Here is a 17,488-nt window from a genome sequence, read left to right as displayed (position 1 = left end):
ATCTTGTCAAGTAAAAGAGTAAAATACACAACTTGGACTCAAAACAGAAATTCACACCATTAAAAAACAAATACTTAAGGTGTTGTAAGTGATATTTTGGGATAAAACTAGTTTTTTGTAAAAAAGTTAAAGCTCTATATTCTGATAGTCATTTTGCATCTTTGTTCAGGAGTCTCCCTGGAAAATAAATGTTCAGGTGGGTCACCAATTTTATCAGGAGAGAGGACAGTCTTATCAGTAGTGTTCCAGTTCCAATTTTGTCTGCAGCTCTTTTTTGTTTTTGTTGTATTTCATAACATCCAATTTCACTTATCCTGTATGAGTTCTCCCTCCTGATTGCCGATTGATTACTGAACACACACTCTATAACTATCAGAATATAGAGCTATTTAACACTTATTTTAACAAATCATTTCACTTAGTTACACCCCTTTTATCAGGAAAGCTAAGGAAAACTCTAGGCAAAATAGCCTAATCCAATTGGAAACATCTGTTGGATAGCCTCAATCTAATAATGAGGTTTTACCAGATAGCTGTCAAAACATTATTGTTAAAGCTTACATGCAATGCAAACACAAAATCAACAAAAGATATCTACAACAGCTGTCATCTCATGTATATTTACATTAGGTCATGGTGGACACATGTTACAAATGAAGAAATTCAAACTGTTGGTTTCTAACAGGCATGTAATGTAGGATAGTTATTTTCTGCAGGTATAATACCTGGCGTTTAGTTCTGATCTTATGCTTCTTGTTGAGGTTGTGTTGCACAGTGAGGTCTTCAATAAGCACTGCTCGCTATTTAGGGAAACGGGGGAGCCCTTTGTATCCATAACTTTTGGTTACTCGTAATCTCAGTGATCTAGATTTTGGCCTCAATGTAGGCTGCTCGGGAAAGCAAGTGTGAGCTCAGGGCTTAATATGTATTTGTGGAACAGTTACCTGCTTTCCTCTTTCCTTTCGAAAACGAAATCCATCTTTGCCAAGGGTGTCCCAAAATTGCACAATTGATGTACGGTAAGTGCTCTGGATGAGACCAAAGTGAAAAATGTAATTGAGTAGGGCTGCAACTATTGATTATTTCCATAGCAAAGCGATTATTATATTGATTACTTTTTCAAATAATCGAATAATCTAGAAGCGTGTTATTTTATTTTTTTACAATTTCATTTTTTTATTTTGTATGTCAATGAATTGATGGCAAAAGATTAGTCTCATTAACCACTTAAGCCTGTAGTCGTACAACGGTGTCACGAAAGAATAGCAGATCTACAAGCTCACAATGAGTCGCACTGCGACACGTTGTAACTTCAGAAGAATCAGGTGAGGTACTAAACTGGATAACATTGTGGGTGTGCCCAGTGACACATCTTGACATGGTTCCAGAATTTGTAGCAGTGTCCTTGGAGGCAGCGAGGTGGACTGAACAGTGGATAGGTATTAAGCCTGATTTATACTCAGTTGCACGCTGGTGTCGCTCGCTTGTAGATCAGCTATTTTCGGTGCGTGAGCGTGACATGGTGCACAACCAAGTGTAATCAGGCTTCAGCTACTATGTCTCCAATGTGGACACATTGCTGAGCTATACAACAGACTGACACTTTTCCACAGTGATATGGTTCAAGACAAACCTGAATAAATGTTGTTGTTTTTTTTAAATGCCTGAAATGAAACATGTAGGTACAACTAATTACATAAATAAGCACCGGTTTCAACAATACAAATACATGTAAACAAAATGTACACAAGTTAATTTATCTCAAGAACGTCACGTTCCAAAATATCCTTGGTCTAAAAGGTGGACACTCAAAACAGTCTGTATCAAAAATTGTGAATCTTTATGAAAAGAGAAATATACACTTTCTCTTGGAGGATCTTTAGGCTCCTTGACACTCCTTCATTGAAAGCAGTGCCATGCCCATGGGGTCTTTCCTGAGAGTCTCTGGTGGTCCCCCTCTCACCTAGCTGAAGCATACGGGCCCTATTGTGAAGCCAAACTCCTGTGCAAGTTCATGGTTGCCAAACACGGCTAGGTCCCTGAGGGGTAAAAGGGAGAGGTCTTCACTCTCAAACTGAAAGACGGATTCCCGAGGTCCAGATTCCAGCTTGTCTGTGGTGGGCTGTGGAGGAAAAGGGTACAATATTGGAATTTGCAAAAAAATAAAAATAAAATGCCATTAGATGTTTTATTATCCACAAAGGATTTTTTTTTGCTCAGGTCAATGCAAATATACACAACAATTAAAACACCCAGCAAAGGTTACATGTTGCCATAGTAACTGCCTCTCTGATGTTATCTTGAAACACAATGAGAAAGATACAATGCTGAAACAATATATCGTCACTGTCAGGTGGAAAGCTTGTATGTCCAAAACTGTTACTTTTCCGAAAATGGACAAAAAAGTTTTCAATTAGCAAAAATAGTCGATCTACAAGTTTACAACACGTTGCGATGCGACGCATTGTGAGCTTGTAGATCAGCTATTTTTTCAACTTTTGTGTGACACTGCAGTTTGGTGAAGTAGGGCATTCATTTACAAAAAAAGCATAAAAAGTTGAAATATTGAGAATTATATGAGTTTTCTGCCCGACAGCAACGATATCTCTAGCCATTGTCACACCCTTTCCGCTCAGTACTTGCCCTTGTCATTAGTTCATTTTTCTTCCTGTTTGTTTTGGGAAACATCATTTCGTATCCATTACGGACTTCATCCCTACCGACAGCTCCACTGGTGTCACTTACCACACAGTCTCGCAACGTTCCCAAGTAACTCTGTCTCCGTGTATCAGCCATGAACTTGACTTCTCTCTCCCTGAGGCTCTGTCGGCTTCCGGGCTGGCAAGAGTAGGTGATGTTCTGGATGGAGGATCTGCTGTTCAGCCTCAAGAACCTCATCTGCACCACATCTGCTCCTACATACTCAAACTGATTGGGAGTTGGATAAGGAGAATTCAGAATCGATGAGTCATTGCCACATCGCTTACTTTATTGAGTCATTGCCATAGTTGCAGATTTACAAGCCATAGGTTGCAGATCTACAAGCTCAAAATGCAACGCATTGTGAGCTTGTAGATCGGCTATTTTCAAATGGCCAAAATGTATATAGGGCTGAAGTGAGTAATGCATGTTTTGTAATAATAATCCAAATCTACAAAGTAACGAGTAACTAAAGTTATTATAGCGTACCTTTCAGCAGTATGCTTACTATGGGATATCATCGCCCACTGGCGATGCGCAGAGCACAACACATGAGCTCCCGGTTACAATTCCTATTGGATAGGGTCATGTTACGCGACCCCGGTAACCCGGAAGGGTATAAATACCCTCGCGTCACTTGGACACTCCCTCTTCCTTCACTCTGCCAACGCGAACGCGCACGGAGCCTGAAGCAGCACAGCAAAAAACAACGGAGAAACTATCAAATCCAACAAAACCCATAGTGAGGGCACCCAGTGCTACTCTACGGGCGCTTTGTGTAAAAGTTTCAGTTTTCAACGCTCCTGGTTACACTCAGCTTTATTTCTTTGAAAATTTCCTATCCTCTCTGTTTTCTCGCCACGAGGCGTGAGCCTAGCCGCCGTGTTAGTTGGCTAGGCCGTGAAGCTAACGGCTAGGCTAGGTGGCCTATTGTTCTCTGGTTCTCTGTTCCATGGAGCCGGCCAAGCTATCCATCGGGGTCCCCATCCCGGGGTTCGAAGGTCTGACACCCCTCCTCCCCCGACAGACAGAGTCCAAGCTGCTCCCCGAGGCCGGTGGCGTCAAGAGATGCAGTGCAGTACTCGTGGGCGGCGGGGAGAAGAGAACCCGAAAAGCTAGGCTTTGTAGTGGACATTCTCACCGGTGCAGACCTGGGGGTCGCTGGCCTCCCACCCATGGACTCGACCCTGGCCTCCACCATCGAGAAGGCGAAGCCGGGCTCGGTGAAAACAGGTTTGGGGGTGAGGCCTGTCTTTGCTGACCACAGCAAGAGAGGCAGCACCGTGACACACTCTACAAGGCCTCAGCATCGGCTACAAAGGCCTTGAATGTGGTGTCACTCCTCCAGGGCTCGGCCGCCGTAAAACTTCAAGAGTTGATGACGAGGCCCCTGGTAGAGGAGAAACCTGCGAAGGACGTCCACACCGAGTTCGTCGCTGATGCAGTGGAGCTCGCGAGGCTGGTCCAGCTCACTTTCTTCTGTACATGCAACGGACTACTGTGGACGGGCAGGGCCATGGCCCTCACCGCGGACCTGGAGAGGGTCAAATGGCTCGACCTCGCTACTGGATGTAAGAGTATACTGACTACAGGTCTAATGAGTCTTCCACTCACAGCGGACAATCTGTTCGACACCGCCGCCGACCTGATCATCAGGACCAAGGCAGCGGAGAAGCAGATGGACGAGACGGCTGCAGGCCTTCTCTCCTCCACCGCCCCCTGCAGGTGGGACTCGCGCTGCTGGACGCAAGCGAGGTGCGTCCAGGTCCTCCTCCACCAGAACCAGCTCCTGGGAGCGTCCCGAAGGTTGGGGAGTAGGGAGTCAGGCGCAAAGACGAGAAACAAGCTCCTCCACCCCCCCCTTCGCCCAAGCCTCAACGCAAGGACAGCGGGGCTAGCCGAAGGGGGAAGGGTAAGTGACAGTCCTTGCCCGGTTCCACCGGGCCCACAGCTGATTACCCCGTCACGGCCACTTGGCCGGTATCATGCGGGGTCAGCTTCCCACTTGGGAAAAAGAACTGGCGCTCATCTTGCCCCCATGGACAGAGTCGAGGATGGCTCCACAGGGGCACAGAGACAAAAAGAGACGCTAAAGACAATGAATACGGTTCAGAGTGCTTTGTGTCCCGACTATGTGTGTACAAAATGCGCCTCATGTGTGTGGAATAAATCTATTGCCAAATACACTGTCCTCAAATGTATTCCATGAGCCCTCAGTGTTCGTTATGTCCCCTAAAGAGAAAGGACGACATTCCAAACACTGTAGGGACAGATCCTGTGCATGTAATGAACAAGATGAATCAAATGCAGGTAGAGAAACCAATTGCTATGAATCAAATGTCTCAAATGCATTGTGTAAAACAGGGGCTTTCTGTAAACGAAAATATTCTAACTGCGACACAGCAGTTCCTTCTTCCGTCCGGCAGATGGCTGCAAAGCACCACTGTGGAACGGTGGAAGGGCAAGATGGCCGCCTCCCTCACCCTCCCCAACATGGTGGAGGAGGGGCGGAAGTTTACGTCACAGAAAGCCCCAGTGTTACACCGGCGAAACTCCCCTGGGGGAACGAATGTTTCGTTCCGGGTAACGTCACCACGCAAGATGGCCGCCTCCCTCGACCTACCCAAGATGGCGGACGAGGTAAGGCGGACGTCGTCACATCAGAGAGCCCCGGTGTTACACCATCGACACTTCCCAGGTGCGGAGTGAGTTTCGTTCCGGGTAACTACAACACCGCGGAGGGGTTCCGATGTTACGTCATTTGGAGCGACGGCGTCCCCGGTTCCCATGGGAACGGGCTCGCACTCCAGGACGGTGTCGCCATTAGCCCAGCTAGTGCTAACGAGCAATGCTACAGGGCGGATGTCGACGTTGGGCAAGACTCCCGTGCTGCGTCACGGGCCTTCCCCACTTCCGGTGAACAGACAGACGCTACCGCTGCTGCCCCTCGTGGACGCCTCCTCGATGATCGTTGCGATCAGTCCGAAGGCGTCTCGGGTTCCCATGGGAACGGGCACGAGCTCCACGGAGCAGGTGATGTCAGCAGCCCCCACCAACCCCTCGAATCCTCTGGCTCGATGCTTTTCTCAATGGAAAGCTTGCAAACCAAATCCTTGGGTGCTTTGCACCGTGCTGAAAGGCTACAGGTTGCAATTCTCGGCGAAACCTCCGTTAACAACCAAAGTGGTGTTCTTTCGTGCGTCAGGCCAAGCGGCCATAACGCTGAGGGAGGAGGTTTTGTCTCTACTGAGCAAGGGTGCGATCAGAGAATTATCCCCGGATCAGAACCCGCTGGGTTATTATTCGGAATACGAAGGCAAAGTGTACGAGTACACAGTGCTACCGTTTGGCATGTCACTGAGCCCCCGGGTTTTCGTGAAATGCACGGAGGCGGCGATAGCTCCGCTGCGGCAGCAGGGTCTTCGTCTGGCGACGTACATAGACGACTGGCTGCTGGCAGCGGACTCGAGGGAAGAGGTGGCACGGCACACAGCGTTGGCCATTGCGCACCTACAGTCCCTGGGGTTCACAATCAACGCTCGGAAGAGCGTTTTGATTCCGTCCCAACAAACCACGTTCGTGGGAATCTCACTGGATTCGACCACGATGGTGGCGCGCCTGTCTCAGGACAGGACAGCCGGCTTTCTGGCATGTGTACGCTCCTTACGCCTGGGGCGTCGGGTCACGTACAGAACGTGCATGCAGGCTGCGGGTCTCATGGCCTCGGCCATACACCTGATCCGGTTGGGCAGATTCTACGCGAGACCTTTTCAGAGATGGATGCGGGCTCTGGGGATCCCGCACTCCATGGGCTCTCGGAAAGTGGTAGTCTCACCACGGTGTGTGGTGTCACTCGAGCCGTGGACACACGCGACCTTCTTGTCCGAAGGGGTCAAGATAGGCGCAGTAGTGTCACAGAAGGTGATTACCACGGACGCCAGCCTCTCAGGCTGTCCACGAAGGCTACTCAGCCAGGGGGATGTGGGACTCTGAACTGAGGGAGGCCCACATAAACTACCTGGAGCTGTTGGCGGTCTTCTTCGCTCTCAAGCACTTCGAGAGCCGCATTGTGGGGTGTCATGTCCAGGTCAGAACGGACAATACCACAACGATGGGTTATGTCAACAAACAAGGAGGCTTGGGTTCCCTTGTGTTGGACAAACTAGCGCGCGAGCTGACGCTCTGGAGCGTGCAACGCTTGGCGTCGCTACGCGCCACCCATGTGCCGGGCCTCCTGAACAGCGGGGCGGACCTGCTGTCCAGAGGGGGGCTCCGTTACGGAGAATGGTCGCTTTGCCCGGAGGCTGTGGACCTGATCTGGGCCCGGTTGGCCGGGCTCAGGTCGACTTGTTTGCATCCAGAGAGAACGCGAAATGCTCACGGTTCTTCTCGGTGAGGGACAGGGACCTGTCCTTGGGAGTAGACACTCTGGCCCACAGGTGGCCGAGCGGACTACTATATGCCTTCCCGCCCCTGGAACTGATCCCTCCGACGTTGGAGAAGATCAGAACCCAGGGCGGGACAGTTCTGCTGGTGGTGCCAGCATGGGGCACGTGGAGGACGGATATCTCTCCTCTCCTCTACGCCGAGCCGTGGCCTCTCCCTCTGTTCAGAGACCTTCTGAGACAGGGAGGGAACAAGGTTTTTCACGAGGACCTCCAGGGGCTAGAGCCGAAGGGGGAAGGGTAAGTGACAGTCCTTGCCCGGTTCCACCGGGCCCACAGCTGATTACCCCGTCACGGCCACTTGGCCGGTATCATGCGGGGTCAGCTTCCCACTTGGGAAAAAGAACTGGCGCTCATCTTGCCCCCATGGACAGAGTCGAGGATGGCTCCACAGGGGCACAGAGACAAAAAGAGACGCTAAAGACAATGAATACGGTTCAGAGTGCTTTGTGCTGAAAGGCTACAGGTTGCAATTCTCTGCGAAACCTCCGTTAACAACCAAAGTGGTGTTCTTTCGTGCGTCAGGCCAAGCGGCCATAACGCTGAGGGAGGAGGTTTTGTCTCTACTGAGCAAGGGTGCGATCAGAGAATTATCCCCGGATCAGAACCCGCTGGGTTATTATTCGGAATACGAAGGCAAAGTGTACGAGTACACAGTGCTACCGTTTGGCATGTCACTGAGCCCCCGGGTTTTCGTGAAATGCACGGAGGCGGCGATAGCTCCGCTGCGGCAGCAGGGTCTTCGTCTGGCGACGTACATAGACGACTGGCTGCTGGCAGCGGACTCGAGGGAAGAGGTGGCACGGCACACAGCGTTGGCCATTGCACACCTACAGTCCCTGGGGTTCACAATCAACGCTCGGAAGAGCGTTTTGATTCCGTCCCAACAAACCACGTTCGTGGGAATCTCACTGGATTCGACCACGATGGTGGCGCGCCTGTCTCAGGACAGGACAGCCGGCTTTCTGGCATGTGTACGCTCCTTACGCCTGGGGCGTCGGGTCACGTACAGAACGTGCATGCAGGCTGCGGGTCTCATGGCCTCGGCCATACACCTGATCCGGTTGGGCAGATTCTACGCGAGACCTTTTCAGAGATGGATGCGGGCTCTGGGGATCCCGCACTCCATGGGCTCTCGGAAAGTGGTAGTCTCACCACGGTGTGTGGTGTCACTCGAGCCGTGGACACACGCGACCTTCTTGTCCGAAGGGGTCAAGATAGGCGCAGTAGTGTCACAGAAGGTGATTACAACGGACGCCAGCCTCTCAGGCTGTCCATGAAGGCTACTCAGCCAGGGGGATGTGGGACTCTGAACTGAGGGAGGCCCACATAAACTACCTGGAGCTGTTGGCGGTCTTCTTCGCTCTCAAGCACTTCGAGAGCCGCATTGTGGGGTGTCATGTCCAGGTCAGAACGGACAATACCACAACGATGGGTTATGTCAACAAACAAGGAGGCTTGGGTTCCCTTGTGTTGGACAAACTAGCGCGCGAGCTGACGCTCTGGAGCGTGCAACGCTTGGCGTCGCTACGCGCCACCCATGTGCCGGGCCTCCTGAACAGCGGGGCGGACCTGCTGTCCAGAGGGGGGCTCCGTTACGGAGAATGGTCGCTTTGCCCGGAGGCTGTGGACCTGATCTGGGCCCGGTTGGCCGGGCTCAGGTCGACTTGTTTGCATCCAGAGAGAACGCGAAATGCTCACGGTTCTTCTCGGTGAGGGACAGGGACCTGTCCTTGGGAGTAGACACTCTGGCCCACAGGTGGCCGAGCGGACTACTATATGCCTTCCCGCCCCTGGAACTGATCCCTCCGACGTTGGAGAAGATCAGAACCCAGGGCGGGACAGTTCTGCTGGTGGTGCCAGCATGGGGCACGTGGAGGACGGATATCTCTCCTCTCCTCTACGCCGAGCCGTGGCCTCTCCCTCTGTTCAGAGACCTTCTGAGACAGGGAGGGAACAAGGTTTTTCACGAGGACCTCCAGGGGCTAGACCTATGGGTCTACCCCGTGAAAGGACGAGTCTGAACTCGCAGGGACTGCCCCCTAACGTGGTGGCCACCATACAGGGGGCTAGAGCAGATTCTACCAGGCGTCAGTACGACATCAGGTGGAACATGTTTGAGTCCTGGTGCCTGGATCAGTCACCTTCGGTGGTGGCTTTCCAGGCTCCTGTGAGGAGCATCCTGGTTTACCTACAGGACAGGTTGGACCAGGATTTGTCTTTCTCTACCATGAAGGTGTACCTGGTGGCCATTTCCGCTTGCCACGATGGGTTCGAGGGCAAGTCGGTGGGCCAGCACTCGCTAGTGCAACGGTTTATGGCCGGTGCTAAGCGGGCTAGGCCGGTCAACAGACCTTTGTTCCCGAAGTGGGACCTGGCAGTGGTGCTGGAGGCACTGTGCCGGCCCCCTTTTGAGCCTTTTGAAACCGTGGACCTGAGGATCATGAGTCTCAAGACGGTGCTCCTGGTGGCCCTATGTACGGCTAAACGTGTCGGTGACATGCAGGCGCTCTCGCTGAGCCAGGACTGCATGTGGTTCTCAGACGACGGCAAGAGGGTTTTGCTGAAACCCAACTTGACGTTTGTGTCTAAAACCGGCGTGGTAGCTAGGGCCCCGGTGGAACTAGGGGCTTTCCATCCACCGCCGTTCACTTCGGCGGAGGATAAGCGGTTGCACTGTCTCTGTCCGGTAAGAGGGGTCAGAGGAAGGCGGTGGCTAAACCGACTCTGTCCAAATTAGGCATGTAACGATTCACTCAACTCACGATACGATTCGAATCACGATTCGAGGTTCACGATACGATTTCTCACGATTTTCTCACGATTTTCTTAGCACATTTATTTTCCAGAAAAATTACTGAAAAACCTTGATTATTTATTTTACAAAAATCATGTATGTTTTAAAAACTATATTTTCTCTTATCCTCTTTTTAATATATGAAATTAAATAAAGCCTTTTTATTCATGAGGTACATGCATTAACTGACACATTAAGACATGTTATTTGTAAAATAATAACTTTAAATATATAAGTCTATAAATAATAAACCTAAATAAATAAATGCATTTTGAAACATATATCCCAGATGAAATAAATGATAAAGAAAACCTCTTCAAATAAACAAACTAAGGCTTTGCCTTGGGATTTACAAGTTATTTTTAATCTATGCTACATTCTCAGCATTCTGTATTTAACAACACATTTATGTAATAAGGGAAACTGTTTTAAACTGCTCCAAATGAGATTAGATAATCATTCATTGATTAGTAGTATCAATGAAATTCGCTATATATCTGAAAGACAGTGTTGAAAGGAGTTCGACGTTGTCAGCAGTCTGATACAATTGTTAAATTATTATTATTCATATAGATTATTATTCATTGTACTCTGCAGCGGCAGCCGCACCGAGGCGCTCCAGAATTAGCCGTTTTCATTAGAAGCCTATCAGTTGTATGTTTCCTACAGAGTTTAAATCAGACAGGCTAACAACAGCTAACAATATTGTCAGATGGGGGAGGGGGTAAACGGTATAGTTTGGGCTTTTCATCAATCAAATAAACATGTTTACATGCGACGCACATTTCCCTCTTTATGCAGTGCGATCGCCTAGTTGTTTAGATTTCATAGCCTGAGAGGACGTGAACCCCTCTCTGCCGTTCATAGCCTGCCGTTGAGTGAGTGAAGAAGAGACCGACGGAGAAAGCTATGGTGGCCCTGAGGGGACAAAATAGTAGGCGGATAACAAGGAATTGAGTCTGACTCGATTGCGCCCTCTGCTGGTTGCATCGCGATGTCATATTTTATTGCATCGATTTAAATCGTCACCACTTTGAATCGATTTAAATCGATATACGATAAATCGTTACATGCCTAGTCCAAATGGATCGTGGAAGCGATTCGGTTGGCCTATGAGAGTGGTGGGTCTGTCGTCCCGGTGGGACTGAGGGCCCACTCTACTCGGGGTGTTGCCGCATCTTGGGCCCTTTACGGCGGCGAACTGGTCGTCTCCTTCGACATTTGCGGCCTTTTACAGCCTTGACGTGGCGGCATCTGAGATGGCGCACACAGTCTTGGGTGTAGCGGCTGGTTCAAGCCAGGGGAATGCAGAGCGTGCCTAGGGGCATGCTTTCTCCCCGCTTAAGCGGCTTCTTCAGCCTCCCCTGGACCGGCTAGGCTAGGTCCTGGGGAGAGGAGGCCCTGGTTTCTCTTGTTACTAGTGGGTGGACTGGGGTCTAACCTTCCTAGTTTCATGAGACAGGACTTTGGTCTGTCAGGGCCTTGCCTTTTAATCCTTTCCGCGTCCTGACCCGAGGGGTCAAGGGCGCCTGGGGGCCATGGTCTTGCCAAGGTCGAGACCTGAGGCCTTGGGCGAGCGGATGGGTAGGGTTGTGGACTGGGGCTCCCCCAGGGGGCGTGTATGTGTCCCATAGTAAGCATACTGCTGAAAGGTACGCTATAATAACTAGGGGTTACGTATGTAACCCCAGTTTTATTAGTACCGTAAGCAGTATGCTTACGTAAAACCCCTTCTGTGCGCGTTGTGGCGTGCAGAGTGAAGGTTTTTAGAGGGAGTGCCCAAGTGACGCGAGGGTATTTATACCCTTCCGGGTTACCGGTGCCGCGTAACATGACCCTATCCAATAGGAATTGTAACCGGGAGCGTGTTGTGCTCTGCGCATCGCCAGGGGGCGATGATATCCCATAGTAAGCATACTGCTTACGGTACTAATAAAACTGGGGTTACATACGTAACCCCTAGTTTTCAAATAAATGTAGTGGAGTAAAAGTACAATATTTGCCTCTGACATGTAGTGGAGTAGAAGTAAAAGTACTGAAAATTGGAAATACTCCAGTAAAGTAAAAAATACCTCAAAATTGTTCTCAAGTACAGTACTTGAGTAAATGTACCGAGTTACTTTACACCACTTTTTATACTCAGGAAAGACACAGGGCAGCACACCAATGGAAACAGTACCTACTGTACAACACCCACCACTATGTAGAAGTAATGCAAATTACAGAAAGACTGCAAACAAGCTGGACCAGGGCCGGACTGGGACCAAAATTCAGCCCTGGCATTTTGGTCCGGACCGGCCCACCACCCCCCGGACCGTTTTGTCAACGGGGGGGGGGGGGGGGGGGGGGGGGGTGCGTTTCACTGTTTCAGCCTTGCACATGAACTCTGCAGCCGCACTGAGGCCCCTGCTGGAAAGCATCCCAGCCCAAACATTAATGTAACTAATAATTGGACCACGCGACCCTGAAATGACCGTAATAATCCTAAAATGGGAGCGAAAATATTTGATTTAAAAAAAAAAATTTTGGGTGGCCCAGCGGCCCACTGGCCCGCGGCCCACCGGGCATTTGCCCGGTACGCCAAATGGCCAGTCCACCCCTGAGCTGGACAATGATGTATGTGAAACAGGAAATAAAAAAGAATGGGAAAAAAACTCCTGGACAAAAACAGAGCTGTGTTTTGCTCTGACACTTACCTGGAAGCCCTCTTCAACTGTACTCAGCCAATGAAATGTGTTGTTGGTGCCAGAGTCCTTCAGCCAAGGTTTTACTGGAACCTGTAATTTTGTTATTATCCAGGTAAGAGATCATTGTACAGTGAGCCGGTCATTATTATAAAATAACCACTGTGGTTTATTCAAATTAACCCTGACTGCCTCCTGAAGGGGTTTATTTTCCAACAATAACCTGCTCATTGTACATGATCCTGCTTATTATAGGGCTATCAATCATTTTGCATGACAATGGTTTCATTTTTCATTTTGCATAGCAATGTAAAAAGTGGCAGAACAATGTTCTGTTATTCAGAAATAACAGGTGGAATTCCTTGAATGACCTATCAGAATAGAGTAGTGTCAACAAAGCCATGTAATTGTAGTCATCGCAGTCAAGGCAAGACAGTACAATACAATAATACAATATTATCTCAAGTTGCAACAAAATACTAAGAATTATATTGGTCAAAATTCTGTGCGTATATTTGCTGATATCTGCATGGGAATACCTGAGGCTGGTGTGGAGATAGGCAGGTCTTAGGTTGTGCTTCTGTGAAGTCACAGTAAACCAGAAGGGCATCTGCTTGGCTACCCTGGTTAGGATCAATGTAATACCTCCCTAAAAACAAAAGAAAACAGTCAGGAACCGGATTGTCTACTTAGCTGATACATTCTGGAGGATAATATAAATATTTGACATTTCTACAGTGCCATATTATGTTGTGAAAAAGGGAGAGGGTGAGTGGAGCCGACCATCGTTCTCAGAGCAGAACAGAGAGGCCTGTATTTGAAGCAACATTCAGTATACCACTTCCTGCCATAAACAAGTCACATCTAGAAAAGAAAAGGCAGTGTCACCAAAGCCTGATTGCACTCATCATCTACGAACAGCAGACCACTATTAACTGTGCATGTTCCATATCCCAATATTACTAGTTATGTGTAAATGGTGACATATCCTCTTCTATTTATCATAGACCACAAAGGAAACCTACCATTTCCTCCCATGCCGGCCCCATGGCCTCTGTGTCAAAGTACTTACACTATCTGTCCTAGGCTATATCCGCAACAAAAACAAGTTGCGAAAAGTATCATTTTTTGCAAATGAGCAGCAACAGAGTTCTAATCATAGGGCAGATAATATTATGTGTTCACCTATTAGAACCACCAGAGACGGATACTGAATGTCGGCACTTATCCTATCCACCTGTGAGCTCTGCTGTCCTGGAGCTCACACTGGAGCACGACTTATTAATTAAACTGTCTTTAGAAAATACAAACATACATCTCCACGATTAATATAGCAAAGACTATGTACATATAACCTAAAATATAGACGTTACAGAACTGTATGTCAAATGCACACAGTGGTGAAAATATTATTACGGGAAACGTCACTTTCACAAAAAGTAAATTGTGTTTATTCATACAGTAGGTGAAATAGAACATATGCATGTATACATAGGGTATACATGTAATATGTAACTACTATCAAAATGATGCGCTCCCTGATACTGCATGGAATATCCCAAATATTTTAACAAACTATAAAAATAGCTGCTGTAGATGTGAAATTAATCATTGATGTCTATAATGCAATCAGATTTGTTTTGTTGTTGTATTACAGCATATACTGTAGGTGAATTATAGAGTGCTTCCAAAAAAGCTGCCATTATTCTTCAACACTCCAATTCCTCAAAACTAAGTAAGCAACACCCACAAGCAGCTAGTGGCTTACTTACAAACACCCACAAAATGTCCTGCTAGCTGCACCCTTTGAATCGATAGACATTGACATCCTTACAGCCCTGCACTTGCACTAGTGGAGATACAAATGTAAGATTATTGTTAGTGCCACTTTTTCTAGATTTTGTGATATTTTGTGTGCAAGGGGAAATGTTGGCCTAAGGGTGATTCTAAGCTCACAAAAAATGAGTAGGGTTAATCCCATGGTGCACATCAAATTCCATGGCAACCAAGCCAGTAGTTTTTGAGATAATGTTTGTGACCAAAGTGGTGAACAGACAGCCATCCTTAGAGCCCCACCGCCAGTGGGGCTAAAAACGCCTGTACAGAATGCAACTATGATCTGTGATATTCTAACCATTAGGGGAGTTGGGGTGTGCTAGCCAGAGTTCCAGGCAGGTGGTGGCTGGGTGTTCCTTGGTGCCATCTGGTGGATCCAGGAACCAGCGCAGGTCTCTCTGGAGGGAGTCCAGTAGAGTTTGGACCAAGAAGTAATTAGGCTTGTCTGCCATATACATCAAGTCCTTAGAAAACAGATGAAAAATAATTTAGAACGATTATTTCCCTACAGCCTACCGGTAATCTAAAACACATTTGAGGTGGCCGTGTGGGTTTTCATTCTTTCCTTTTTTGCAATTTTCAAAAAATGAGTCAGAATGTAGAGGTTATGTGTCTTGCTCAAGGACACATAGCTGTTGATGGACATGCCTGTTGCTTAAGAATTGAAGTTGAACCTTTGAACTTACAGTCATAGAACAGCAAGGCAACATAGCAAGGCAACCATGCCACCTTCTTAGCACAAACACTTACCTTCAGCTGAGTTAGAGTGATGTTCAGCGAGTCCCCGCGAGGCCCAGGTAGACCAGGAGGACCCTGAAACAAACAAATACAATATCATTTGTCATCACAATAATCTCCAAGATATCAGGCCAGAAGAAAAATAAATTTATATAAAATTACAAAAAAAGTAATACAAATTTGTATTCATTCATTCTTATTTTCCATTTCACTCCAATGCAAGTCAGCGTGTCATACTGTTGTGAATTAACCGCATTGTAAATGGAGTGATCTGGCTCATTTCAATGTATTGGTTAGCGTTTGAAAAGATTCATGTAAAACTGCATTGCAAATATGAGGACATTTGTACAGTACTCACAGGTAAGCCTTTCTCTCCGAGATGACCTGGTTGCCCAGGAAAACCTTTAAGACCCTGATAAAAAATTTTTATTTTAATGAGTGAACAAACTAAGTAGGCAACGAGTCTGCAGAGTTAATTAAACTCTGTGTTATTAGGATAGTTGTAGGCATTTTAGTTTAGTTTCTCTGATACTCACCTTCTGTCCAAACAAACCCTGTGGGGAGAAAAGAAAGACAGCTATTGGCTTGATTCAGTGTACAATAGCTTTCTATGTCATCATGTGTAGCACCAGTCCTAAGAGGAGACTTACAGGCAGCCCTGGTAGGCCTGGACCTCCCCACGGTCCTGGTGGTCCGATATCCCCCTGAGGACACAATCAATTCTATGATCAGTAAGCCGCTTTATACCTTATTGACACACTGCACAGCCAGCCAGGGAGTTAGAATAACTGAGCAACAACATAAAGTAGGTGTAAATATACAGTACTCAAGAGATACACACTTCTAGAGGTGGTTAGAGAAGCATTTGAACAAAGTGGACATTGTTTCGAGAAATCTATTCACCTGCTCTCCCTTTGGTCCAGCTCTGCCTGGCTCTCCCACAGGGCGTCGTATCCCCTGAAAAAGGAAATATTTCAAAGACTCTCCGCAAAGTATGAGAACATCATGTTCTTCATGACCATCACTGAATGTCAAATGTAGCAGAGTAGTCCAGTCTGAAGCCAGACTCCTCCTAATATACTGTATTCGCCTTGGGAGGTTCTCCTTTGAATAAGCGGTATAGATGTTTGGTTTTCCACACGGAAGACCGGGGTTCGAATCCAGGTGTTACTCTCAGAGTTATCATACTGCGAGCTTACTGTATGTCTGTTAGCTAATTCATGGAGCGTACTGTAGTTATCAGGTGTTATCCAATGTTAACCCTTCATGGACCAATAGTTTAATTGCTTTAAAAGGAATCAGACAAGATTTTTTTGTCAAAATTAAGAAAATGCCTAATCTCTGTGTGATTGTGGGATGTTGCAATAATAGTGATGAAGAGCATGTAGCTCGATACGTCATGCAGACACTTGTGGGTGCAATTAAAGATCACTTTTCAACTCGAGCCGATTCCTTCCTTTTGTAAGTCGTGTATTCTGGTCAGCACCTGCCTAAGTTGGGTTTGAATGTGCGTGTTCCCTCTTCTCATCAGTGTAGGGATAATAGTAACATGAAGAAAAGGTGATACGATCACAGTGTCCTTTGTTTACACTCCTCCAACATGGTGGCTTTCCACACATACCCATTAGTCATCACTCTTCAAAAAACATTTAACCACTTTCACCTTGCATTCCCTAGTTTTAAAAAAATTCAAAAAAAATGTCCAAAATGGAGAAAATCTACAAGCTTGATATTTTCACTATTTGTCATAAGACAAAGTATATATGGCTTAAGTGGTTATGGATAGCCTTACAGTAACTTATATTGGAAAGGAACAATCATGATCAATGTGTCTGATTTGGAGATGTGACTTGTGATAGAAGTACCTTTAACCCTTCTCCGCCAGGAGGGCCAGTCAGACCAGGCATTCCGTCCTCCCCCTGCACATTTGGAGTAGAGAAATTACTCTAATAACCAAGATATATTTACAATCAATGCCTAATGGGAATTCCTTAATGGGAGTCAGTCTAGAGACTTGCCTTCAGGCCCGGAAGACCTATTTCACCCGTTGCTCCACGTGTTCCAGCTTCACCCTTCAAAGAGAGAGAGAGACTTATAAGTACTGCAAACTGGTACACAATAGTGTATAAGTCCTCAGTGTAAAACGGTACCAAATAGACTCTGACCCACATTAACTTTCAGAGTTACAAATGGATTAATTAGCATTGAGGATTTTACTGAATACATTATTTGCTATGCACCCTTTTGTCACAGAATGAGGACACATTCGTCCCAAAAACTGATGACAC

General features: G+C 47.3%; 2 protein-coding genes across 2 annotated transcripts in view; both read right to left on the bottom strand.

Annotated features, from left to right (window-relative positions):
• Positions 1-5: 5 nt before the first annotated feature.
• On the bottom strand, positions 6-17,118 carry LOC308088464 (collagen alpha-2(I) chain-like). The gene is made up of 11 exons (XM_080432921.1): positions 17,066-17,118; positions 16,104-16,157; positions 15,851-15,904; positions 15,737-15,754; positions 15,559-15,612; positions 15,213-15,275; positions 14,761-14,926; positions 13,166-13,275; positions 12,639-12,719; positions 2,746-2,928; positions 6-2,122 (listed from the first exon to the last, which is right to left on the bottom strand). Exons 1-11 carry the CDS (start codon positions 17,105-17,107, stop codon positions 1,964-1,966), a joined length of 984 nt encoding a protein of 327 aa, XP_080289047.1. The 5' UTR covers positions 17,108-17,118; the 3' UTR covers positions 6-1,963.
• Positions 17,119-17,206: 88 nt separating this feature from the next.
• LOC308088919 (uncharacterized protein) overlaps positions 17,207-17,488 on the bottom strand; it is a gene marked incomplete at its 3' end in the record, with an annotated part of 79,797 nt that continues 79,515 nt past the window's right edge. The window contains exon 56 of the mRNA XM_080433502.1: positions 17,207-17,272. Coding sequence (XP_080289628.1) covers positions 17,207-17,272 — 66 coding nt within the window. The remainder of the gene's footprint in view (positions 17,273-17,488) is intronic.

The sequence above is a fragment of the Gymnoscopelus braueri genome (genome assembly GCF_963280865.1).
Source record: "Gymnoscopelus braueri genome assembly, chromosome: 7".
Taxonomy (NCBI): Eukaryota; Metazoa; Chordata; class Actinopteri; order Myctophiformes; family Myctophidae; genus Gymnoscopelus; species Gymnoscopelus braueri.
Note: the sequence above shows the minus strand (reverse complement) of the source record. Positions and strands in the feature narration are given on the sequence as shown.

Excerpts from the sequence above, each read along its gene's own strand:
- LOC308088464 (XM_080432921.1), bottom strand. The coding sequence starts at position 17,107 with ATGCCTGGTCTGACTGGCCCTCCTGGCGGAGAAGGGTTAAAG. Across the intron at positions 16,158-17,065 it reads CTGGCGGAGAAGGGTTAAAG|GGGATACGACGCCCTGTGGG; the intron begins GTACTTCTATCA and ends TTCCTTTTTCAG. Across the intron at positions 15,276-15,558 it reads TCGGAGAGAAAGGCTTACCT|GGTCCTCCTGGTCTACCTGG; the intron begins GTGAGTACTGTA and ends TGTTTGTTTCAG.